Genomic DNA, 25547 nt, shown 5'->3' on the forward strand with positions numbered 1-25547 from the left:
TTTGTATAAGTACTTTATTTTCCATACAATAACCAGCAGCAAGTCCTGTTTTGCCTAAATACATTGCCATACAGCACAACCGGATGTTCCTGAAACCCAACAGAGTCGCGCAGCTTTTTAGGAGAAGAGAAAGGAGATAGAAAGGGTAAAAATTCCTCCTACTACAATACTTGCTTTATTTAAATAGGACATTTCAGTAGAAACGAAAAAAAAAAAAGCAGTCGTAGCAAAACGTCACCCTCTTCTACGAGCACAAAGATGGAATATGAAGCCAATCGCAGCCCCTACAGCTAAGGCTGAACATGTGACTCCCACTACCCAATCCTCAAATGTCGGTGGGATGATGGGAGTTGTAGTTCTGCAGCTGCAGGCTGCACATTGGTCATGCATGAGGTTAAGCACAGTTTATCTTTAAAGGGTCACTTCTCTTTATTAGAAACTCATTCAAAAAAAGAAAAATGGAGAAAAACAGGCTTTACATTATGAGCAGTGATAGGTCCAGGATCAAGTCATGGTTAGCGGACATGTTAGGGGCAACTCACTGCTTTACATTTACTAGAGGTATAATGACAACTACATGGGCCTGAAAAATAAGAACCTTCATTTTGATTGGATGAAATGGCTACCTTGGTAATGATGCTCTGATGTTTCATTGGCTAAGGCAGTCACAATCCATTGATTCACTGGGAGCTTATAATAAAACGCAGGGCTGTCCCAGCTGGAAGCCTGGGGTCCTCTAACAGATCCATAGGGGCCCCAACATTCTTCTGTGTAGCAGCGACTGACACTACAGAAAACTGATTTTGGTTTCAGTGACTGGGAAGCTCCATCATTAAGCGCATTAACCAATAGGAGTATTTAACCAATTCCAGGTCATGATTTAAAAGGACAGAATGTACATATTTTTTAAGTGCAGTGCTAACAATTACTGAACAGAACGTACCACCGCTTCATGAGTAGGGGAACCACAGCGGGGGGAAAAAAAAAAAAAAAAAAAAAAAAACTTACAACGTGGTTTTAAAGGACCAGTTCATTCATATGCAAGGGGTTTCACACGGGTTCTCCAGGTACAAAGAGCACATTGAGTAGGAATATTTTATGTTGTATAAGAGAAGTTACCAAGAACCCTCCAGGACTCCTTGGGTGGGTGAAAAATGGGAATAAAGGGCAGATCTCAGAGACGCCGACTGCTGCTTCCTCTAGAGAACAAAAGATTTCTGCTCGTATAAATGTACCAGACAAGTGAAAACATCAGGTACAACAGCAGAGAGGGAGAGAGAGAGAGGCAGGCAGAGAAAGAGAGAGAGAGAGGCAGGCAGAGAAAGAGAGAGAGAGAGGCAGGCAGAGAAAGAGAGAGAGAGAGGCAGGCAGAGAAAGAGAGAGAGAGAGGCAGAGAGAGATGCAGAGAGAGAGAGAGAGAGATGCAGAGAGAGAGAGAGAGAGAGAGAGATGCAGAGAGAGAGAGAGAGAGAGAGAGAGAGATGCAGAGAGAGAGAGAGAGAGAGATGCAGAGAGAGAGAGAGAGAGAGATGCAGAGAGAGAGAGAGAGAGAGATGCAGAGAGAGAGAGAGAGAGAGAGAGATGCAGAGAGAGAGAGAGATGCAGAGAGAGAGAGAGAGATGCAGAGAGATGCAGAGAGAGAGAGATGCAGAGAGAGAGAGAGAGAGAGAGAGAGAGATGCAGAGAGAGAGAGAGAGAGAGAGATGCAGAGAGAGAGAGATGCAGAGAGAGAGAGAGAGAGATGCAGAGAGAGAGAGAGATGCAGAGAGAGAGAGAGAGAGAGAGAGAGAGATGCAGAGGATCACATTAGGGCACACAGAATGTTTTAAATATTCAACTGGAAGAAGAAGAATGCTAACCCACATAATGCCAAGCCTGACCAATCAGATTACAGCTACCTAACGCCGCACTGTTGTCCACCCATCTTCGTCGGTTTCAAGTTTAGTGCGTCGAGGGGCGTCTTTTTCCTCTTTTTCGGTGTTCCAAGAGGGCTTTTCCCTGTCGACTGCAGGAGCTCCCCGGGGGGTCCCGCGCTCTTCTTGCCGGCTCTCTTTTTCTTCGTCTCGTCGCCATGGGCTCGCTATAGGAGCAAAGTGGCCAGTTAGTGCACAATGAAAGGGTTTTATTCTGAGAAGGAGAGAAAATTAAAGGGGGTCCAATACACTGACCTTCGTCTGTTTTAGGAGGCACACGTCTCCTGTCCCTGGGTTCTGTTTTGTCGTCTGTGCTCTTATCACCCGGCGAGACCTTTCTGGGCGTTACATTATCGTCTCCTCCCCGTCGCCATACAGATTCCTCTCTGGAAACACAAAAGTGCAGGACTTTAGTCAACATTCCTGGGGTTACATATAAGTGGAAGCCAAGGGGTGGTGCAATTTGTGCATTCTGTGCCTATATCCAAAACCAACACAACCACATTGCAGCCATTTCAAACCAATGATACAGCAATATCTCATTCCAGAGTAACAGGAGGTGCTCCCACCTGACTGGGTGCTTGTCTCGCTCAGAATCCTTTTCGCTTTCTTCTCCTCTCTTAGCCCAACTGCGCTCTTCAGCTGGCTTAGATTCATGGGGTGGGCCCCAACTGTCTTCCCGGGCTTTCTCTCGCTCTCGCCAGCCCCCTGAATCAGCAGTGGGAAAAAAACAAAAAAACAAGATTTACACTTGGACCGGCACCCTAGTGTTTCACATCCCTCCACATATAGAATGTGAGCAGACGGCTCGTGCACTTAACTCATCCAGAGGTGGCCACAGCATCCATTAACTGAGTTTAGTTGTCCTTTAGCTTGTTAATTCTTAATATTAAAAAGCTATAATATTAAAGGAACAGTTCAGTGTGAAAATAAAAACTGTGTTAATAGATAGGCTGTGCAAAATAGAAAATGTTTCTAATATAGTTAGTTAGCCAAATATGTAATGTATAAAGGCTGGAGTGAACAGATGTCTAATAAAACAGCCAGAATCCAACTTCCTGCTTTTCAGCTCTGTAACTCTGAGTTAGTCAGCGACTTGAAGGGGAGCCACATGGTACATTTCTGTTCAGTGAGTTTGTAATTGATCCTCAGCATTCAGCTCAGATTCAAAAGCAACAGATATGACCCATGTGGCCCCCCCTCAAGTCTCTGATTGGCTACTGCCTGGTAACCAGTCTGTGTAAACCAAGAGAGCTGAAAAGCAGGAAGTAGTGTTCTGGCTATTATGTTACACATCCAGTCACTCCAGCCTTTATACATTACATTTTTGGCTAACTAACTATATTAGAAACATTTTTTATTTTGCACAGCCTGTCTATTTACCCAGTTTTTATTTTTACACTGTACAATTCCTTTAATGATTTAATATTGATGAAATAAAAAAAGTTACGATTTATAAATGTTCTTACCTGGGCGACTTGCTACAATGGGTTTCCAGGGTGTCTGGCCTCTGTCTTCGTCTGCTCCACGCCTGGGGCCTCTGTCTTCGTCTGCTCCACGCCTGGGGCCTCTGTCTTCGTCTGCTCCACGCCTGGGGCCTCTGTCTTCGTCTGCTCCACGCCTGGGGCCTCTGTCTTCGTCCGCTGCACCCCGCCTGGGGCCTCTGTCTTCGTCCGCTGCACCCCGCCAAGATCCACGATCATCATCAAAACCACGACTAGGTGTTCGGTCCTCATCAAAGCCACGACGGGGAGCTCTATCATCTTCAAAACCCCGTCGAGGACCACGGTCCTCATCAAAGCCCCTCCTTGGACCACGGTCCTCTTCGAAGCCCCTCCTTGGACCACGGTCATCCTCAAAGCCCCTCCTTGGAACACGGTCATCCTCAAAGCCCCTCCTTGGACCACGGTCATCATCAAAGCCCCTCCTTGGCCCACGGTCATCATCAAAGCCCCTCCTTGGCCCACGGTCATCATCAAAACCTCTCCTTGGCCCACGGTCATCATCAAAGCCACGACGTGGTCCTCTATCATCATCAAAGCCTCGTCTAGGACCACTGTCATCATCAATGCCCCGCCTTGGGCCTCTGTCTTCATCAAAGCCACGTCTAGGAGCTCTGTCATCATCTATGCCTCTCCTTGGGCCTCTGTCATCATCCAAGCCTCTCCTTGGGACTCTGTCATCATCCAAGCCTCTCCTTGGGCCTCGGTCATCATCCAAGCCACGGCGTGGCCCTCTGTCATCTTCAAATCCTCTCCTAGGGCCTCGATCTTCTTCAAGACCCCGTTTTGGACCACGATCATCTGTACCTCGCCAAGAACCTCCCTTTTCTTCTTCACCATCAGGCCGAGACACCTGTTCTTCATCCTTTCTCAAACTGGCATCCTCATCTGCTTCATGGTCTTCATCTCTTACTGGCTTTGAATCCTGCCCAGCTCTACGCCAAATACTAAAAATAAATGGAAGCGTTAGAGGTGGTCACAAATGCCTTAAAGGTAGTGCTTTTTCTTATCTTGAATACCTATATAATACACAAAAGCCATGAATATCCTGTAAATTATATCCTTATAAACGGTGAGTAGTGATGTCATGAGTTATAAACGGTGAGTTCTGATGTCATTTCTGTCACATGACTCATTGAAATGTGTGTATTATAATAAATAAAGAACCCCCACTTGCAAAATATGAGGATATTAGAAGTTACCTCGGAGTTCCATGACCTGTATAAAAACACTCGGCCTTCGGCCTCGTGTTTTTATATGGTCATGAAACTCCTTGGTAACTTATAATATCCTTATATTTTACAAGAGGGGGTACTTTATTCACTATATCTTTGGTCCAACCTATTCCACTTCTTCCTCTTACATCTAAGTAACTGCCATGATTGTGAAAAGACACACAGTTACCTTTCAGGAGGAGCTTGCTTGCGTTCATCTGGTTCCTCACCTCTTCTCCATCCACTTTCCTCTCGCTCTCCCCAGCGAGAAGTATCCTACAAGACAAAAGGTTCAACATAGAAGACATGGGCAGGGTTGGCAAAGACTGAGCAGAAGTCAATTTTGTTGAGGAGCTCTTAAATCAAATTAATTACAGGATTACTACACCACATCCTTTGCACATCTGAACTATTAAGAGTAAGTTGCCACCAAATAAGTCACACAGCTCAAGTATGCCAATTTGCATGTGCCTCCCAATGGACAACCTACAGCACTAAGTGCACTGGTCAAACAGCAGCACAGACAGATGTACATGGTTTATGGGCAAAACCACGTTCTTTAATTTGCCTCTGGTCTGTGTTGCTGATCTTCAGTCCTACCACCCCCTGAGCCAATAGGCTGAACAGTGAAGTGGAGGCCTCACCTTCCTGAGCGTATCATCCCCACCCCGCCTTTCCTCCTCTCGCTTCCTTTCCCGCTCTTCAATTTCGAGCTCTCGCTGGCGCTTCTTGCGTTCCTGTTCTTCCAGCTTCTTAATTCGCTCTTGATATTCTCGCTGTTCAGCTTCACGCTTCTCGTTCTCAATTTTCTCTCGTTCTTCTTGTTCTGCAACACACAGAACAAACGCAAACAGCCTTTAGTCCCAGTGAACAGATTCATAGTCCTCTAATATAAACTGAAGCTGTTCAGGAGAGGAACTTGCAAGAAGATTACGGTTATCAGTAATTCTTATTATATGATTAGACTGTTTCCAAGTCAAACACAGACTAAATAATTAGCCTTAATTGTTCTCGTTGGAGTTAATATAGCACTGGAATGGAACCCACTGCCAAACAGACTGGCAACAAGTTACGAACAGTGCATTTACTGGTCTAAGCCCAAAGTGGTAGGCTCCTTGCAGACCCCCGGATCCCTTGGTAACTCTACACAGCCATAAGTCAGACCAACATTACAGTATCAGCTAATTTCTTCTTAAATTAGCCACAGAAATCATACAACTCTAGAATTTGTGCACACTAAACCCAGCTATTTTAACTACGTAGGCATTTTCATTTGCTCACTTAACTCAGAGCAACCACTCACCCTGCTTAAGTTGCTCCTCTTTGAGTCTCTGTTCCTCCTCTTCCTTGTCTCTGTAATAAGCAATTCTCCTTTCTTCCTTGCGCTGTCTCTTTCTTTCCTCCAGGCGTGCATGCTTTTCCTCGGCTAACCTTTCTTGGAACTGCTTCAGTTTTGCCTGCACATGGGTAAAGGGCATAGTAAGTTTTAGAGTTCCTTGAAATGTCTGCAGCTGGGGAAAGGGGAGACTGTGGGTTATGAAAATCTTTGTTTGCCTCATTCCGCAACATCAACTTCTGCTGCTTTTCCTTGGTTCTTAAAAGCAGATTACTAGGTATTAAAAGGACAATAAACTCCCTCTTTTTGATATCAGCTCATTCATTTCAGATTATGAATATGCCAAAAAAAAAAAAAAATTTTCTCCACACGATTTAGCTGGTGGTGCAGAAATTCTCTAGAAAGCAGAGAGTATTCAAGTGCCAGAATAATATATTCAGGTTCACATTACATGGTAACTCTGAATCCGATACCTTTGTCCAAATATTGCTGACCTGAGCTATAGACCTACATGAGGATAATACTTACCTCGAACACTGATTGACGGGAGGCTTTCAGCTCAGAAACAAAAGATTCTTTGTCCTCCAGCATCCTCGACATCCTGTTCTTGTGTTCCACAGCCTTCTCTCGCTCCAGCAGTAAGGTGCTGATCTGTAAGCACACATGGTTTTAAGGAGGGATGCACTGAATCCACTATTTTGGATTCGACTGAACCCCCCCCATCTTTTGCAAAATATTTGGCCAAATACCGAATCCAAATTTGCATCTACTTCCTTGTTTTTTGACAAAAAGTCACGCGATCTGCATATGCAAATTAGGATTCGGTTCAGCTGGGCAGAAGGATTCGGCCGAACCCTGCTGAAAAAGGCGATTCCCCAAACCGAATCCTTGATTCGGTGCATCCCTACCTTTAAGGGAAAAATTCTACTGGGCTCATCAGTAAAACCAACACAAGTAATGCACTACAGAGATCTGCACCTATTCCTTCTGAAAAAGCGGAAAAACTAATTCAAGTCCAGAATTACCCTCTGTCTAAAAGTGCCCCAATTATCAATCAAGACAGTGTTCTTTGGAGATTATGGAGAGCTGCACTATATACATACAAGGGATGCAACCCTAAGTTCTACCAGAACACTACTACATTGTGACAAAACAATGTGCCTGTAATATATGTTTAACCAGTCATTTTGCCTCAGTTTTCAGAGGTACACAGAGGCACGCAATCATTTTATTTTGTGCAGTAGCCTCAAGAACAAAGCTCATGCTAAAGATGTTCCCCAAAAAGAAGATCAGCCCAACGGGTGTGGGGCTGCATTTTCCTCAATGGGATTTCTATAGCACCGGAATGGAACCAACTGCCAATGGGTAATGACAACTGATTACGAACAGTGCGAGGAACATTAAGGTGATGGCTTATACAGCAGACTTACCCTTTCCTCCTCCTGCTGCTCCCACAGCTCCATGTCGCTGATTCTCTGCTCATCATAGGCTTTCTTTAGTGGGGGGATTTCTTCCAAGCGTTTTGCTCTTTCAAAGTAGTCAATCTAAAACAGAAATGGGAGAGTCCAGTCTGGAGTGCTTGCAATTGGACATCAGCTAATTGGCTATAAAGTCTTGTGCAGGGTGCTTACATTATAAAGGGACCAGGTTATTAGGAAAATGAATTCAGCAGGGCTACTGTCAGTATTGACCTTCCCAGCAGACCCATGTCATTTGGACCTTAAGATTCTTTACAAATGGACACATTACCAATCACAACGAAAGTAGGAACAATGACAATGGACATCTGTGTCGGAAGAGTCCATCAGCACAGCAAACAATTTGTAGCCAAATATCCCAACGTTAAGATTTTAAAAGGTGCAAATAGCTGAATGAGAGGAAACAGGACCCACCTTCTTCTCCTGATTCTTCAGACGATCTTGGAGCTCTCTCTTTTCCTTCTCCAACTGCTCCACCTGTTTAGCCATAATGAAGTCTGGATCCAGTTCCTCAAGATTCTGTAAATGGCAAATTAGTGGAGGAAAGTTTACTTAGAGAGAATGGAAGCTTCTGCTACAGATAAGGATATATTAAATAGCAATGGGGCACCGGGCTTTCTATAATTAAAGCAGGATAATGAAAGTATGAGCCTTCAGTACTATGATAGTTAAACTTCAGTAACTGAAAGGCTGCTGGTTGGGCAACGCTGATATTTAGTATTGCAGTCTATTATACCTACTGTCAGCTGAGTCTTCTTGGAGCATCTAACAGCAATAACAAAGCAAATGCAGAAGGTGTTCAATGTGTGCTTACTTCTATGTCAATGTCTTTAAAAGCTTTGGCACCAAACTCAGTCTTCTTGATCTGCTCCAGTCGCTCCCGCACGGTTTTCTTCTTGATTTGCTCATGCTCCTGTAAAATGCGCTCCTTCTCCCTCTCTTTAGCCTCCTGGCGCAGCCTTTCCTCCTCTGCTTTCCGCACTTTTTGGAGCTCTGCTTCTCTCTGCTCATGCTCTTCTTTTTCTCGCTGGATGTTGAGGTTCTCTAGGCGTTCCTTGCGTTCTTCTATAGTCTGGCGACGGGCAAGAATACGCTGGTGTTCCTTTCGGGAGTTCTTCTGGTAGGAAACGATAGCAATCTGGTGCTGTTCCTCCTTCTCTTGCTAAAAGAGAGCATTCGGGGTGTATAAGTTGGACTCTTTTTTTAAATAATACATTTATACAAAGAGTATATTCCCATTTGTATTCATTTGTATATAATAACTGGTAAATTGCTTTCCTTACCCATAAACTACCAGGCTAGTACTGTAGCGCAATGGCAGGATTTGTAAATGTCAGCAAAGCATCAATCTGCAAATACAAGTCAATACTGCCTGTACACTAACCAATGTAACCTGTTATACAATACAAAGTGATTATCCGGATGCTTGCCCTGAATTCTTGTGATCATTAACAGGGCAGCAGTTGCTAACAACCACAGAAGCATAACCTTCATCTGCAGGGGGCCCCAGTAAGGACCAGCAGAGAATGTGGAAGCAGACTGTGAGCACAACTATATAAGTAGGTGAAATGTGCATTGGGGCAGACCCGCAGTGATGAGGATATGAGGATCCAGGGATTGTGTTGTGCCTAGTGGTTACTATTGCAGGCATTCAACTATGTGAAATGATTTACTAAATTATGCCGGAAGGCAACTTGCGCAATTGGTTTGAGTTTGGATGGAATAAAATGTATTACTTATTAGTACAATCTGCAGGGGTACTTTAAGGGCAGGGGCACACGGCCTCCTTTAGTGAGTAACAGTCTAACAGCAGATCAGTCATGTGAGAAGGGGACTGGCAGTTGTAACAAATACATCACACTGCTAATTAGCCTTCCACTTGATTTAGCACATTAGAAATAACATGGCTCATCACAATACTGGGAGCATGTCAATGAAATGTGCAGCTCATTGGATTAATGGATCAAACCTACACACACACCACAACCTGGCGCTTACGCTTTTCATGTCCAGCCCCAAACACTCACCAACACATGAGCTGGTTTAATAGTGGCTACAGCCTTGGAAAGGACAGAAGACATTGCAGTGAGCTGGTTCCGGATATGCTCAGAGGGCATGTTTTGCAGGAAAGGCCCGACGGGTGCATCTTCCCGTGTGGAATAATTCAAATCCGACCCGAAGCTTAGAGTACGAGACGTGTGATCTATACGCACCTAAAAACAAAGATTGGCCCATGTCAACATCACAATCTGTATGGCACATGGTACTTACATTATAGTTTACTCGACACACTGAATGGTGTTTACATTATAGTTTACTCGGCACACTGAATACTACTTACATTATAGTATTCTCGGCACACTGAGTGGTGTTTACATGATAGTATACTCGGCACACTGAATGCTTCTTACATGATAGTATACTCGGCACACTGAATGCTTCTTACATGATAGTATACTCGGCACACTGAATGCTTCTTACATTATAGTATACTGACCAATTACAACTTTAGAAATCACAAGGTTGGTACTGTGTTGTAGTGTAAACCCCACCAAATGTGGTGTAGCAAACCTTTAAATATACATTGTGCTTACCTGAGGAAACAGTAAAGTGCTCAAACAATGGAGAGGGTTTTAGAGGAAAAGCCTAAGAGCATGTCTGAAGGGGACTGGCAGCAGTAACTACCTGCATTGAGTTACACTGCTAATTATCCTTCATGTTCATTTTGCACATAAGAAATAACTTCACTCTGCACAATACAGGGAGCAAGTCAATGAAATGTGCCATAAATATTCAATGCACAGGACCCAGACACCACCTGTACAATAAAACCACCATGGAAGGGATAAAGTAGCGTCATTAAACTTGTAAATGGTCACTCTTAGCTGCAAGTGCCCAATGAGCACGCATTTTAGAAACAGCTTGATGTGTTTTTTCTAAATCTACTAATCTCACTTGATGGGAGTTTTTTTCAACCTCATCTACTATGTTTCAACCTCATCTACTATGTTACAATCATCATGGCTGTAAGTGTTCTTGACCTGTAGCTCCCCGGGTGGCGGTGATCACTTACTTGCAAATTGCAGTGCCTCGCAGCATCGACGATGGCACGCTCCAGCAAAAAGGCATCAACGAAGGGCAGCAGCGAGGCGAGTCGGGAGAACTCAATGGTCTGATAGATCTGTGCCACCTTAAGGCGAGATAGAAAAGAATAAGAACCGGAAGACTGCCTCACTCTGTAAGATAAGCTATATGTACATTGTAATACCAACAGGCAATCAATGGAAGAGTCCTCCACACAGATGTAAAATAATTATTATTTAATTCTCTATTCAAGTCAAAGCCTTACACGTTTCGCATCTTCACACACTCTTAATCATAGGCAATGGGTGGTGCACCTGGACCTCCTCCTATAATGGGTAAGTCTATAATGGCAACTATCCGGTTTCTTACTATATATATGTACATTTCTATTTAATGCACAACATAAATTATCCTTTTGTGAAGAAATGTATGAGAGAACTGGCAAAGAGGGTTACCTGCTGCAGAAGGCGCAGAACGGTGTTGCTTTGTAGCTGAGGAACGTACTGCTGCAGCTCAGGCTCTTTCTCGGCTTGTTCTTTTATCCAATCCAACACCTTTCAACAAGATCAATCATTTTACAGACAGAAGATGATTGCTGCAAGACTAATAATTAGTGGCATAAAAATATATTCCAATATTTGGAAACATTAAAGGAGAAGTAACATGAAAGGGGTGGTTCACCTTTAGGTTAACTGTGTAGGTTATAGAATTCGAAGCAACTTTTCAATTGCCCATCATTTATTTTTTATAGTTTTTGAATTATTTGCCTTCTTGCGACTCTTTCCAGCTTTCAAATGGGGGTCACTGACCCCATCTAAAAACAAATGCTCTGTAAGGCTACAAATGTATTGTCATTGCTACTTTTTTATTACTCTTTTTTTAAATCAATGAATGGTTGTTGGGGTAATACGGCTTCTAGCAATCAGATTGCTGAAATTGCAAACTGGAGAGCTGCTGAATAAAAAGCAAAATAACTCAAAAATCACAAATTATAAAAAATGAAAACCAATTGCAAATTGATATTCCACATCACACCAACTTCATTTAAAGGTGAACAACCCCTTTAAACATCCTTATAACAACAGATACATGTTCATGGGACTTTATAACAACAGATACAACATGTTCATGGGACTTCCAAGGAAACAAGTGCTATTTTAAAAACGGTTCCAAACATATGGGATGTCCTCCACAAGGGATCATTGTGCTATGACAACAGCTGTGACTAGAACAGAGTTTAGCAAATGCCTTTAAAAAGGAGATTTTAAAAAGGGGACACAGGGACAGTGGGGTATAGCTGGTACCACTAGGAGGCAGGACACAACAATAAAGATCAAACTGGCTCCTCCTCCACCGGCTCAACCCCCAGCAGGCGGAGCTTAGCTCAGTTTGTACCAAAGTCAACAGGAATGTAAAAAAAGCTTGAATTCTAACCAACAAACTAGAAACTTTAACAAGACAACGTATCATGTCTGACGGAAAGCAAAAGGCTTCAATTCAGGGGGGGGAAGCCGTGTCCCCCAAGGGACTGAAGAGAAAGAGCTTTAACGGTGAGTACACAAAATCTCCATTTGTCCAAGTCTGCTTGGGGGACACAGGGACAGTGGGGACGTACCAAAGCTGTCCCCTAGAAAAAACCACAGGTGGGAAAGAGGCCTATGTGGAAGAAACACTGCGGCCTGAATCACCTTTCTGCTAAAGCGAGTGTCAGAAGCAGCAAGGGTATAGAAATAGTAGAATTTGGAAAAAAGAGTGGCCAGAGGTGCACGGAGCTGCCTTATACAGCTGTTCAGCTGATGCCTGGTTTCAGAACGCCCAGTCCGTACTCACACTGCTAGTTGAGTGAGCAGTAAGCGTCTGGCGGAGCCCGGCCCTGTACTGTTAAGGCTCTCTGAATGGCTTGTTTGATCCAGCGGGAGATGGTCTGCTTTGTAGCTGGAGCACTCCAGTGTGACCCTGAGGTAAGGACCAGTGGTGATTCTTTCTTGCAGAAGTCATGAACCCTATGCAGGTAGAACTTTAGAGCCTGAACGGGGTCCAAGGTGTGCAATGCCACCTCTTTACAATTTAAAGGTGCATGGCAGAAAGGGGTAATTATTTCTTGGTTCAAGTGGAAGTCAGAAGCAACCTTTGGCAGAAAAAATGGAACCATTTGAAGACTGCCCATGTGGAATACAAGATATGGCGATTTGCATGAAAAAACTGTTTTAGCTTAAGCAATTGCCAGGAACACAACAGTCTTCCATGTGAGACATTGAAGAGACACTGAGCCCAGTGGTTCAAGGGGTGAGTGTTGTAATGCACGTAGCACTAATTTGAGGTCCCAGAGAGGGACAAGTGCTCTACGGGGAGGGCCATGTGAGCTACCCCCCCGCAGGAATATCTTTACGTCAGGAAAAGGTACCAGGCGTTTCTGGAAAAAGACAGATAGTGCTGAAAACTGAGACTTGAGTGTGCCTAAGGACAGTCCCATGGGCAGGGCCTCTTGCAGAAAATCCAAAATGTTACTTGGTGTCGGGTGCACCAATGGCAGTAGGTAGACCAGACTCTGTAGTAGGCCTTGGCTGAAACGGGTTTGCAGGCGGCACCTACAGTGTGTGCGCTACAGTCCTAGAGAATTCCCTTTGTGTTAGGATTTTGGTCTCAAGAGCCACGCAGTCAAGTTGAGGTTTGGTGGGTTTGGGTGACAGATTGGTCCTTGGGTGAGAAGGTCTGGAGGTGAAGGCAAGGTCCAGAGTTTTGGCACCGATAGGTTGATTAGGTCTGTGAACCAAAAGCGCCAAGGCAATCTGGGGCGAGACCAGTATGAGAGTGGTTTGTTCTCGTTACAACTTCCTGATGGTTCTGGGTAGAAGCGACAGGGGTGGAAGGCGTATGCAAGATGAAAATGCGTCGGTGCCCAGGGCTAGGAGATCTCTGTAAGGAGCAGAAAAAACAGGCACCTTTCAATTGTGCCACGTTGCCATGAGGTCCACCTCCGGAATCCCCACATCTGTTATTTCTTGGTAGATTTCCTCTTTCAATGAGCACTCGCCTGGGTCTAGGGACTGTCTGCTTAGAAGTCTGTTTCCCAGTTTAGCCGACCTGGAATGTAAATGTCTGACAGGAGAGCTTGGTGGGGTTTGGCCCATTGGAAGATGAGCTTTCTTTCGTTTATCAGCTTTTGCTCCCTTGGTGATTGACGTACGCCACCGCTGTGCAAATTGTCGGACTGCACCTTTTCTGCACGATCTGTCAGATCTTGAAGCCAATGAAGCAGGCAGAAATGGATTGACCGGATCTTGAGCAGGTTGATCGGTAGCTTCTTCTCATCCGATTTCAATTGCTCTTGCACTGAGCGGCCCTCAAGGACTGCTCCCCAGTCGAAGAGGCTTGCATCCGTTGTAAGAATAAGCCAAGAGGATTCTCCCAACCTCTTGCCCTGGTGAGATGGTCGGTCTGTAATAACCAGAGAAGGGATGCCCGCATCCTGTGAGATGGACGAATCTCCTGGAGTAGGGATTTCCAATTCCAGGGTGCTAGAATGTTTCACTGGAGCCTGAAGTGGAATTGGGCAAATGGCCCTGCTTCTATGGTGGAAAACATGACCCTTAGCATTTTCACGCAGAACCGAGATGTGTACCATGGCTTCTGGAGAAGCAATCTTACATGTGCTTGAAAATGAAGAACCTTCTGCTGGGGAAGAGAAATTTTCTGGGTCTGAGTGTTGAATTGCGTGCCAAGAAAATCATTGATTGTCGAGGCATCAATGAAGACTTGGTCAAATTTAGGACCCAACAGAGTTCTTGTAGCTTGACCATGGTAACCCTGAGCAACCTTTTAGCCACTTGGAAGGAAGGTGACTTGATTAGCAGGTCATCTTGGCACGGAGTGATGGAGACTCCCGCACCACACGAAATGACCTAGTCTCCCCCTTATTGTCTGGCAGAGAGGGACCACCAGCATGCTGAGGTAGTCTTGTCCATGGCCTTTAAGTGGTGTTTACGGTTTTGCCAAGGTGGTCTTTGCTTACTTCCGAAACGTCCTCTAGTTGCAAAAGACCGTCATGGGGGGGAATGACCATGTGCTCTTGGTTTGGGAGCCACGAAAAAACTTACCCCTGCAAAAGAGGTACTTGCTTTTGGTTGTGGTATATTGGCCAGGTTGGGACCAAGCAGAAGCTTCCCTTTAAGGGGATGAAAGTCAAAGACTTTTTGGAAGAAAGTCTGCTGACCCTAACTTCATCCAAAAGAACCTGTGGACTGCCACAGAGAGTGCCGATGATCTGCCAAGTACTTGACCTGCATCTAGAGAGGCCTCACACATGTAGACATTTGCTTCGTTGATCGGAGAAGCCCATTGGGAAATTTGTGACGAGGTGCCCCTGCAACGATATCGTTGAGGAGAGAGTCAGACCAGGACTGGATAGCTCGGCTGACCCATGCCATAGCTAAAACAGGGCGAAGAGAAACGCCGGAAGCTGAGTATACGGAACGCCAGAGGCTCTCCAGTTTCTGGTCCATAGAGTCCCTGAAGAAAGTTATCGGGGACTGGCAATGCTGTATTTTTGGACAGGCGGAATACGAGTGCGTCCACAGAAGGTGGAGACAACCATTTTTCTGTGAGTCCGGCAGGGAATGGATATAGTTTAAGAACCAGCGGTTGGCTTGAAAAAACTCTCAGGTTCATCCCACTCTTGCTGAATGATCTGATCAAGCTGTGAGTGAGAAGGAAGACTGGTGACATCTTGCTGTGACGTTTGAAGAGGATTTTGGAAGAGTTGGCTGAAGCTTCTGGTTCCTGGAGATGGGTCTCTAGGACCAAAGAGATCAAGGAATTCACTGACTCTGAAGAGAGTCTGGGTGAACCTTCTTCATGCTCTGAATTTGAAGATAACTCGCATTCAGAGCGGTCACAATCCTCCCCCAAGTCTGTGATGGGGGGGGATGGATGTCTGGGAGGGGTGTCACTCTCCTCCTCAATCAGGGAAGGAGCACTACGTTTGGAGGCCCTCACCCTGTGGTTGTCCAGGCGGGAAGAAGTTTTTCCGCTGACTGAGCTAACTTCGGGATCCATGCGGCTAGTTGTGATGCCCTCTGGAGTAGGGTGCTCTCTGGGTGGTGGATCAGCCCGGTTGGGAGCTGGTGGCTCATCACGAGTGGCCTGGCTTGGAGTAGGTTCTGGAACCTGCTCAGGTGGTTCACATTTATTACATAAAGGGTCTTTGTGTCCTGAGGGGAGATGTTTTTGGCATTTTATACTAGCTAAAAACTTTATGGCCACTGGAAGTGCTCCCCTGGCCATCACTGACCCCCCTCAGACCTTATGCAATAGTATAGGCTGCAGACAAAGGGTGCGCTCAGTAGATAAACACCTAATGGTATAATGAACTACTCGCTAACCTGCCTGAGGTATGGGCAGAAAGGGAGGGGTGGCTTAGACCTGTGGGTAATTGTAGGTAATAGTGGACTCAACCAAAACCTTGTGCTCCTGTGTGTGGAGTAGCGCTGTTCCTGCTGAAATCAGAAGCAGTAATGGCCTCCTTAACGTGAAAGATCCGCCAGACTCCTCAAAATGGTGGCTGGCACTCAGAGAAAAATGGCGCACCTCTCTTTAAAGACTGCCGGACCGCTAGGCGGGTTTCGCTATGGCGCCAAGACATTCGCCAATCTGCCTCAGACTGTCCCCCTTCAGTGGAGCTGCGGCTCTTGTAACAGCCGGGGGGGGGGGTTCGGCAGCCTCAGTAAAAGCAGCCGTCTTCCTCCCCAACCTTGGACCAGTAACACGAATAGCATGGATTTCTCCTCGGGTGGCAGTAACTGCGCACCCGGTCTGTGAAAAAAAAGGGGGGCTTGATTGATCCTTTCTCTGAACAGAATAGTCCCCCGTGTTTCACTTACTAGAGAGCAAGTTACTTACCTAAAGGCAGAAGGCTCTCCTCGTCTGCCGGCAAGCCCCATCTCCTCCTGTAATGGAAATGGAGATGTCAGTCGGGCTGGTTGGTCTGTGCACACAGCACTTAAAAGACCCCGGAGACAGGTTCCCACGCAGGGGGATGCCAATAGTAGACTTCTACGCAGTGTAAAAGACCTGAAACATGCCCTGATGTCAGAATAACTGACTAAATTACCAGCATACATCCTAACCTCCTGAGGACACAACAAACTGAGCTAAGCCTCCGTCTGCTCGGGTTATAGCCGGTGGAGGAGGAGCCAGTTTGATCTTTATTGTTGTGTCCTGCCATCCCAGTGTTACCAGCTATACCCCACTGTCCCTGTGTCCCCCAAGCAGAGAAATAGATCATTATCGAACGAAACAGTGGATGGGTTCAGCACCACTACGAACTGACAAGAGTACACGTCTTTACCTTTGCCACAAAAAGTTAATAGCAAAGCAAGGTGTTACTTCTCCTTTAAACATGAAACATTTTTATGTTGCAAACAACCAGGTTGACATTTTGAAAAAAGTCCTCCCCACCTTGGTGACACGGTCGCAGAGTTTGAGCGGGTGGAAATCCACTTCCAGCCAGTTGTACAACTCCTTCACCTCGGGTAGAATGTATTGCATGACATTAAACCGCACCTGAAAAAAAGGCCAAGTGAACATTAGGGACAAGAATATTTAAAGAACATAATGACTGTCTTTTCAGTTGGAGTTCTGCCAGAGCCTCATTCATGGAAACCAAGATTATTACAGTGTCTCTATGAAGATTTCCCTATGGCAATTGGAGTAGCACTTACCATATCTTTAATGAGTCCGGCACGATTGGGAGGTGATTGCAGTCCTAGCAAAGTGGCCAAGCGTCGCTGTTTTTCCACAATTATTCCATCCATATCCAGGAGACGGGCGATGTCTGTGCGCTCAGGAGTTATGGGGATGGAGAGTGTAGCGAGCAGGACCCTCGTAGACATCCTATTAATAAACAAAAAAAAAATAGCCGTCACAATAAGCACAAAAACTCTGCAGCACCCTTAAAAGGGTGGTTCACCTTTAAAGTGGACCTGACACCCAGACATAAAAAGCTGTTTAATAAAAGTCCTTTTCAAGTTAAACATGAAATCCAAATTCTTTTTTTTTTATTAAAGCATTCAGAGCTGTTCTAAACTAATTTAAAAATCTCAACTGCCCCTCCTCTATGTATGCCTTAGGCAGACAATTACTTTCACTTTCCAATCAGCACTTCCCGATTGTCACTGCTCTCCCCCAGTTCTCTTCACCATTTGTGTAACCAGGACATGGGGATGGACATAAGGTCTCACATTCTGGTGCACAATCAAGATTCTGAGATGATACAAGACTTGTCTTAATTGTGTCCACAAAATGGCTCCTGCTTGTTATAATTATGGGTTCAGAGAGTGAAGGAAACAAGATTCAAATAGTTTATACAGAGAAATTGAAGTTCATTTTGCATGACTAACGTGATAGGATTTGGAATAATATTTTTGGGTGACAGGTCCCCTTTAAGATAACATGTTGTAGAACAACAAATTCTAAGCAACTTTTCAATTGGTTTTCATTATTTATTTTTTATAGTTTTATAGTTATTTGTCTTTCTCTTCTGATTCTTTGCAGCTTTCAAATGGGCGTTGCGTTGAAATGTTTTTCTACTAAATAAACTAACTGCATTACAGTTTTGAGTGCGGTCGGTTTCTGCCAGCCTACTACTACTACTACATACAAATCACACTGTGCCTCCCCAAGCTGAAGGTCTGGGGCTTGAACACCTGGACGCCCAATTAGTTTTGATAAGTAAACCCTTACCCAACACTGGATGCCTTTTTAGAAATGTAATGAACAGTTAAACCCACAGGCGACTATTGAGTGTCTGAAGGTGACTGACAGCAATGACCACGAAAATGTCAGGCTGCTAATTTTCCTTCTGTCTTCCTATAGCACATAATAAATATCTCTATTCCCACCACAAAGGGAAGAGAGACATTGAAAAGTGCTCTATGGAATGCATAAAAACAAAATAAAATCCTACCAGCCCATCTTCCTTCACTGCTTAATATACACCTGCTACATATCCACCACTTATGGGTACCCTAGACCCCACTGTACCCCCAGCCATACCCCTGAGAGAGGATAAGCTACAGCTTTAAATAATAAGTCACTTCCCCTCTGTCTAATCAGGTGGCTTCGGCTACATTGCTTTGAGTCAGAACAAGCAGTGCAGAGAAGATATACAGCCAGAAAAGCACAGTTAACTTGATTAGAAATAACTTTAAACCCAGAAAACATGCTTAATGAATGTATATTGGGAAAAGATTACAATTATATTTTCTTTTATTAAGCCAACTTAGTTTTAGGTAGAGTCTTACTTTAATTATAAATGTATTAATTTATTGGAAATATTTGGGATTGTGTGAACAATGATTGCAGGAGACTGTATATATCAATGGGTAACACAAAGTCTTACAAAGCATGAATGAAGGGAAAACTTGCAAATACATGCAGGAGGCTTATCACACAACACCATCTGCCGCCAAAAAGGGCGGTACAATGCAGGCTTGTTGGTTTGAAGGGGAAGTAATTCCTATAAATACATAAATTATAATGCAGAATAACGTGAAATGCCGGAATGCAGAATTGGAAAGTTCAATGTGCACAAATATCACCTTTCATCTGTAGGGGAACTAATATGATGGCTCCTACCCCGCTGTGTTTATAGCATTACGGATTAGTTACCCACCTCTGCATTTCCTCTTGGGTCAGATTCTTTCTCATTTCCCGAGAGAGGTGATACAGGCGGTGCAAGGTGGAGGCATGGAACAGTGCGTTTCCGGACTTCCAGAATACAGTTGAGACTTTATTGTAATAATTTGCCATCAGCTGGGGTTTCGGCGGCTTCTTAGATAAGGCAAAAAGGCCGTGTATATCCTCAACAGCTTTGAAGGCTTCCTAAAAAGGGTTGTGAAGAAAATAAATGAAGATCATTTTATAATTAAAATAAGAGGCAACAGCCTGGAGGAAGGATATGGCCCTGTGTGTGATTTAGGACAGAATTAAAATTATTTAAACAAGGAGATCACATGTAACAAGGAGATCTCAGTGGGCATTATTTATAAACACTGAGCAGTAACCCATGGCAACCAATCACGATTGCTTTCTGTGTTCAACTTACAGCTGGCTGAAAAAGCTAATCACTGATTGGTTGCTATGGGTTAATGCTCAGGTGCAAATTTGCCCACTGTTTATAAATGAGGTTGAGTATTCGGAAGTGCATACCTGCCAGAGCTCCATGCTAATGGCACTGTCCAGTTGAACCAGCCTAGTTTCTAAGTGCATGGACTGGCTCTCGGGATTGTTCAGGTTAATGGCAGTGCTCTGATTATGGTGCCGCTGGATCTGACTCAAATGCATCCTGAGGTTGTCGCACAGCTTCCGGAACTCGGCTTTTCGGGTGTAGAGCAGGCAGAACTTGAAGGCTGCACAGAAAAGAGAGAACTATAAGTCTATTGTGTTCTAAAGGAGGGAACGTAGGTCCGAAAACAAAACGACTCAGGCTACCTTGCTGAGCGATGTCATGATAGAGACGCTCGACTTTGGAGTTGTTTCTGAGCAGGTCCAAGCACTGTCTGTATGACTCCCAGAGGAACTTTACCCAAGGAGTCAGAAGCAGTCGATCCGTACGGTCCTGGGTGTCCTCACCGCTAACAGCGCTCAGCAGAACACTAAGGAACAAAGACCCAATTTACTGCCCATTGCTTACACTGCATAAAAACCCTTTAAGCTGCTATTATTTAAAGGAATGCTGTCAATCTGCTCCAGTAGAATTCTGCATTGAAATCAGTTTCTCAAAAGAACAGATTTTTTTTATATTTAATTTTTAAATCTGACATAGGGCTAGACATATTGTCAGTTTCCAAGCTGCCCCCAGTCTTGTGACTGGTGCTCTGATAAACTTCAGTCACTCTTTACTGCTGTACTGCAAGTTGGAGCGATATCACCCCCCCCCAACAACAGAACATTGAAAAAAGAAATTTAGATAATAACACCTCTGGTCTATGGCACCACCTGATCTTAGGTAGCTGGGTGTGCCCTGTCCCAAGTAGGAGGGTCTGTATCCCCCCTTGCCCTGAGAAACTGATACAAACACCCATTTACCTTTCAGGAGTCTGAATATTATCAAGATCTTCAATGTCCAACACCATCTGCTGCGAAGACTCTTTGGCCGATTCCGTCCTCTCCTCGGCCAATTTCAAGTAAGCGCGGACGACATCTTCCAGAGACTTAATATTAACCTGCACAGGGACAGAAAGGTGCTCAGTTCACAGAGAGGCTAACAGGTGGGTGCTGTTGAGGGACACAAAGGTTGGGTGGGTGGCATACCTGCTGGCAGATGTTCTTGTACTGGTACAAGCCTTCCTTGGCCAGGTGACTCTTGCGCAGATCCACGCAGAGCTCCAGGTACTTGAGCATAATCGGCTCGTGAATTTTCTGCCATGTTCGGTGCTTTTTGCTCTTTATCACGTCGTATAAAACGTCGAGGGCTGGTTGCTTCTTACCAACCTCAAGGAACTCTGGGGGGGGAGGCAACAAAAAGAAATTACAAGTCTGAACAAAAATCTGGCATTTAGGAGTTTTTGGATGACCACAGACCAGGAGTTACACATTGAGGCCAGCAGAAAGCAATTACTAAAGTGACACATGATACAGACTCTTCTGCAGCTGAAGTACTTTACATCATGGGGCCTGCACAACAAAATTTTCTGGGCCCCCCTCCATTAAAGGCCACACAAGACAAGCGTTAAAACCTTAAATGCTCCCCTACAACACTGTTAACATATACATCTGACTTGTAAACAATGTCAAAATGTAAAGACAAATGCAAATATCCAGAGATGAAAGAATTATACCTGACCATTGCTCGAATAAATTTTAAAAAAAGAAAATGACCCCCTACAAGTTAAAAGAAGGACTTAGGTGCCCAGGGCCCCCTACAAGTTAAAGAAAAACAATAACATTGGTGGTGAAAGACACTAAGTTATATGAAAAAACATGCCCAGGACCCCTACAAGTTATTTAAGAAAATAGAATCATTATTGACCACAGCCCCTACAAGTAATTAAAAAAATCATTATTGAACAGGGCCCCTACAAGTTATTAAAATAATCATTATTGGCCAGTGCCCCTACAAGTTAAAGAAAAAAAATAATTATTGAACAGGGCCACTACAAGTTAAGAAAATAAAATCATTATTGTCCAGGTCACCTACAAAGTATTAAAAAATCATTATTGAACAGGGCCCCTACAAGTTATTTAAGAAAAAAATTATTGACCAGGGCCCCTACAAGTTATTAAAAAAAAATTGTGGCCAAGGCCCCTAAAAGTTAAGAGAAAAAAAAAACCACTGCACTTAGCCAGGGATCTCGGGGGCCTGTATCTTCAGTCTCCTGTGCTCTGATTCGCCAGTGAAAGTCCAGGTAAAGCCAAGTGGCGATTGGATAAACTAGAGGGGAAATACAAACTTCACCCATCCAATCTCCATGCGGCTTTATCGGGACTAAAAGTCACTGGCAAATCAGAGCCCACACTCCCTTCGAAATCTGCAGCTCACTGATGACATGGGCCCGGCTATGCAAGTAAGTGCAGCACAGCCGGGCCCCCCCCTTAAAGGAATTGTTCAGTGTAAAAATAAAAACTGGGTAAATAGACAGGCTGTGCAAAATAAAAAATGTATCTAATATAATTAGTTAGCCAAAAATGTAATGTATAAAGGCTGGAGTGACTGGATGTGTAACATAATAGCCAGAACACTACTTCCTGCTTTTCAGCTCTCTTGGTTTCCACTGATTGGTTACCAGGCAGTAACCAATCAGAGACTTGAGTGGGGGCCAATGGGTCATATCTGTTGCTTTTGAATCTGAGCTGAATGCTGAGAATCAATTACAAACTCACTGAACAGTTATGTCCCATGTGGCCCCCCTTATAGTCACTGACTAACTCAGAGTTAGAGCTGAAAAGCAGGAAGTAGTGTTCTGGCTATTATGTTACACATCCACTCACTCCAGCCTTTATACATTACATTTTTAACTATATTAGATACATTTTTTATTTGCACAGCCTATTTACCCAGTTTTTATTTTCACATTGAACTGTTCCTTTAACTCCCCAAACCATCCTGGTGTAGTGGGTGCACAACTGACTGCACATGTCCCCAAATATACTCCCAAGGAAATAAAACATAATGCTGTTCTATTTAAGTATCAGTTTCTCCTTTTAAACTGATTTTTTTGTTTGTTATAGATTGCTGCTGCATTGCTGAAAAGCCCACCCACCCTAAGGTGGGTGGGCTGAGCACAGGGAAAAAACAAGCATCGGACTAGTGAATGTCACAGTCAGATTAGTTTAGTTGGTTTCAGGGCTTCAGAGGCGATTAGTCGCCAGGCAACTAAATCTCCCCGAATCTGCCTGTGTGCTAAAGTCCTATACAGTTCACCAGAATTAAAGACTTCGTCCAATCACTTTCTATTTTTTATTTGTGACCGATTCTCTAATATTGAAGTGTAAAGTTTCACTTTTCACCTTCTATGGGTAAGGACACACCTGGAGATTCTGGGAGATTTAGTCGCCAGGCGACTAATCACCTTTTCTTTCGGGCGACTAATCTCCCCAAACTGCTTCCCTGTGGCTTCAGTCTGCTTCAATGAAAAAACGCCTGCGCAAATGCACTTGCGACACTTAGATTTCCGAAGTCGCCCGTTCGGAGATCGAAGCGGCGCAAGTGCATTGGTGCAGGTGTTTTTTCATTGAAGCAGACGGAAGCCACAGGGAAGCAGTTCGGGGAGATTAGTCGCCACAATGAAGAGGCAATTAATCGCCAGGCGACTAAATCTCCACAAATCTCCAGGTGTGCCCTTACCCTAAAGCAGCTCTGGAAGGGGGGGTCACGACCCTGTAAACTGTTCTAAATTGATACATTTAGTTGATACATTTGTTTTCTTTGTCCCTGCTGAGCAGAATTGATACAATAGTTGCTAATATTCCCCCACAGATACTGCCAAGAACTGTAGCAACCAACTGTAGCAACCAACTGTAGCAACCAACTGTAGCAACCAACTGTAGCAACCAACTGTAGCAACCAACTGTAGCAACCAACTGTTACACTTCAGATGCTCCTGGATCACGGAGCTGCCAGACAAAGAAAAAAACGACAGGTACATTAAAACTTTAAGTTTCAATTTTGGGAAACCGGTAAAAAATAAAAGATGGAAGGTAATTAAAATAAATCTTTATTTCTAGTGAACAATCTGAAAATAACAAAAAAGTGTTTGGAAGATGAACAAGCCCTTTAACTGGGAGCCCAGCTGTGAGATTCTGCCAGAAACAAGAGGTGGCCAATAAGGGGTCAAACACAAATGGGTCAAACACAAATGGGTGCAAAATCGTTAGTTAAGAGATTTTTACTGGTTTTTTAACTTTAACTGCAAAAATGTAACATTTTTAAAAAAAAAAATAAAAAAAAAGTGTGTGTTGGGTCTCTTTTGGAGTTGGTTGACGTGGCTAAACTTTTTTCCAACCCAAATTAACAAGCAACATGTGCATTGTGGTTACACTCAGTGTCTGTCGCCTAAAGGAGGATTTTTTTGATTATTAACATTTCATTTCCATCACAGTTAATAAACCTTTAGTGGCCACTATTCAAGTTTTGTGCCATATAAACATCCAACTAATAACATACAGAGTAACATAAGCTGTGCCCAGGGAAATCAGTTGATATAATTAAGACTGGGCATGAAAACAATGGATTCCCAGATGGCACAGGGATGAACAATCCCCATATACAGGGGTTAATCAAATGCTTAGGACAGAAGCCCCCATTTTGCCATAAATCCCCCAAAATAAAATTGGCTACCTTACAGAATGCCCATCCCCCCAATGTTTTAAATGACTTAATGACAACAGTCCATATGGTAAACTTTGGAGTATGAATCTTAAATATAACAGATCTTGCTTTATAACAATAATAATAACGAGTGGATTAGTGTTTCCCCGGTGACAGAGAGAAGGAGCGGAGGATTCTGTTAAAGAGTCACTGGACTGTGAGCAAATACATTGCTGCTGCCACTGGCCTTATTGTAAGGAAAGAAAACTATGAGTTGTCTCATCTGGTAACAGATTATCTGCCTCTGAGGATGGGAGGGCCCATAAATCAGCTGACACAGGCCCTGGGGGCGAGCAGAGATATTAAGGGGGGGCGAGCAGAGATATTAAGGGGGGGCGAGCAGAGATATTAAGGGGGGCGAGCAGAGATATTAAGGGGGGCGAGCAGAGATTTTAGTGGGCGAGTAGAGATATAAGGGGGCGAGTAGAGATATTAGGGGGCGAGTAGAGATATTAGGGGGCGAGCAGAGATTTTAGGGGGCGAGTAGAGATTTTAGGGGGCGAGTAGAGATTTTAGGGGGCGAGTAGAGATATTAGGGGGCGAGTAGAGATATTAGGGGGCGAGTAGAGATTTTAGGGGGCGAGTAGAGATATTAGAGATACAAGTGAGTAGTTAAGAGACTAATCGCAGCCGCAGGGCTGTTAAATGGGGAGTAGAGTTACAGATACAGATGCCGGGGTGGGACAAACAGCCGCTAGTAGCAGAGCTAAGTCCAGAGGGCACGGGCAGTGACACGGATAATGTAGCGGTCGGTCAGTCAGTGAGTCGGTGTAAGTTCTCTGTATCTCGGAAGCACAAGGGCAGGTACAGGAGAAGCAGTAACTGGCGCGGATCGAGTGGAACAAGGCCCCGAGGCCTATCCGTGTGACTGAGCAGCAGTGACAGCTCTAGCGCCCCCACACGTCCTATCCACGGGCCCTTCCCGCCGCGGCACCGACATACTCCGAGCCCAAACACACTCGCTCCGTCTACTCACCGTTAGCCCGCTTGAGGGCGTTCTCGGGGCGCTGGAAGTAGACCGGCATTGCGGCAGGTAATGGCGGGCCCGGTTAGAGGAGCTGCAGCATGTCCGCCACGCCAGAGAAAGAGACTGAGGGGGAGGGAGACCCGGCGCACGGCCACTTCCGGTGCGCGTACGACCGACGTTACTCTC

At 44.5% G+C, this 25547-nt stretch overlaps 1 protein-coding gene and 4 non-coding genes across 9 annotated transcripts; all 5 read right to left on the reverse strand.

Moving 5' to 3' along the window:
- Positions 1 to 25547, reverse strand: eif3a.L (eukaryotic translation initiation factor 3 subunit A L homeolog). 5 transcript variants are annotated; one of them, XM_041568364.1, is made up of 23 exons: positions 25371 to 25547; positions 20839 to 21029; positions 20614 to 20750; positions 20017 to 20180; positions 19735 to 19934; positions 19199 to 19407; positions 17247 to 17418; positions 16984 to 17088; positions 10983 to 11081; positions 10517 to 10633; positions 9471 to 9656; positions 8258 to 8605; positions 7858 to 7962; positions 7396 to 7509; positions 6494 to 6616; positions 5933 to 6086; positions 5274 to 5455; positions 4820 to 4905; positions 3383 to 4362; positions 2483 to 2621; positions 2169 to 2299; positions 1860 to 2080; positions 1 to 1199 (listed from the first exon to the last, which is right to left on the reverse strand). In XM_041568364.1, the coding sequence occupies exons 1-22, from the start codon at positions 25417 to 25419 to the stop codon at positions 1899 to 1901; spliced, it is 4173 nt and encodes a 1390-aa protein (XP_041424298.1). In that variant the 5' UTR covers positions 25420 to 25547; the 3' UTR covers positions 1 to 1199; positions 1860 to 1898. The 5 variants fall into 5 exon arrangements, with proteins under 5 accessions (XP_041424298.1, XP_041424300.1, XP_041424299.1 ...); XM_041568366.1 differs by lacking the exon at positions 1 to 1199 and having other exon boundaries at positions 1702 to 2080; positions 3383 to 3567; positions 3601 to 4362; XM_041568365.1 differs by lacking the exon at positions 1 to 1199 and having other exon boundaries at positions 1702 to 2080; positions 3383 to 3421; positions 3452 to 4362.
- Positions 5593 to 5713, reverse strand: LOC121395870. The gene has a single exon (XR_005962748.1). It is a non-coding gene; the product is annotated as a small nucleolar RNA SNORA54 (small nucleolar RNA).
- LOC121395871 lies at positions 7235 to 7359 on the reverse strand. Its single transcript, XR_005962749.1, has one exon. It is a non-coding gene; the product is annotated as a small nucleolar RNA SNORA54 (small nucleolar RNA).
- On the reverse strand, positions 9262 to 9389 carry LOC121395868. Its single transcript, XR_005962746.1, has one exon. It is a non-coding gene; the product is annotated as a small nucleolar RNA SNORA19 (small nucleolar RNA).
- LOC121395869 lies at positions 10096 to 10229 on the reverse strand. Its single transcript, XR_005962747.1, has one exon. It is a non-coding gene; the product is annotated as a small nucleolar RNA SNORA19 (small nucleolar RNA).

Source organism: Xenopus laevis, chromosome 7L (genome assembly GCF_017654675.1).
Source record: "Xenopus laevis strain J_2021 chromosome 7L, Xenopus_laevis_v10.1, whole genome shotgun sequence".
Lineage (NCBI taxonomy): Eukaryota > Metazoa > Chordata > Amphibia > Anura > Pipidae > Xenopus > Xenopus laevis.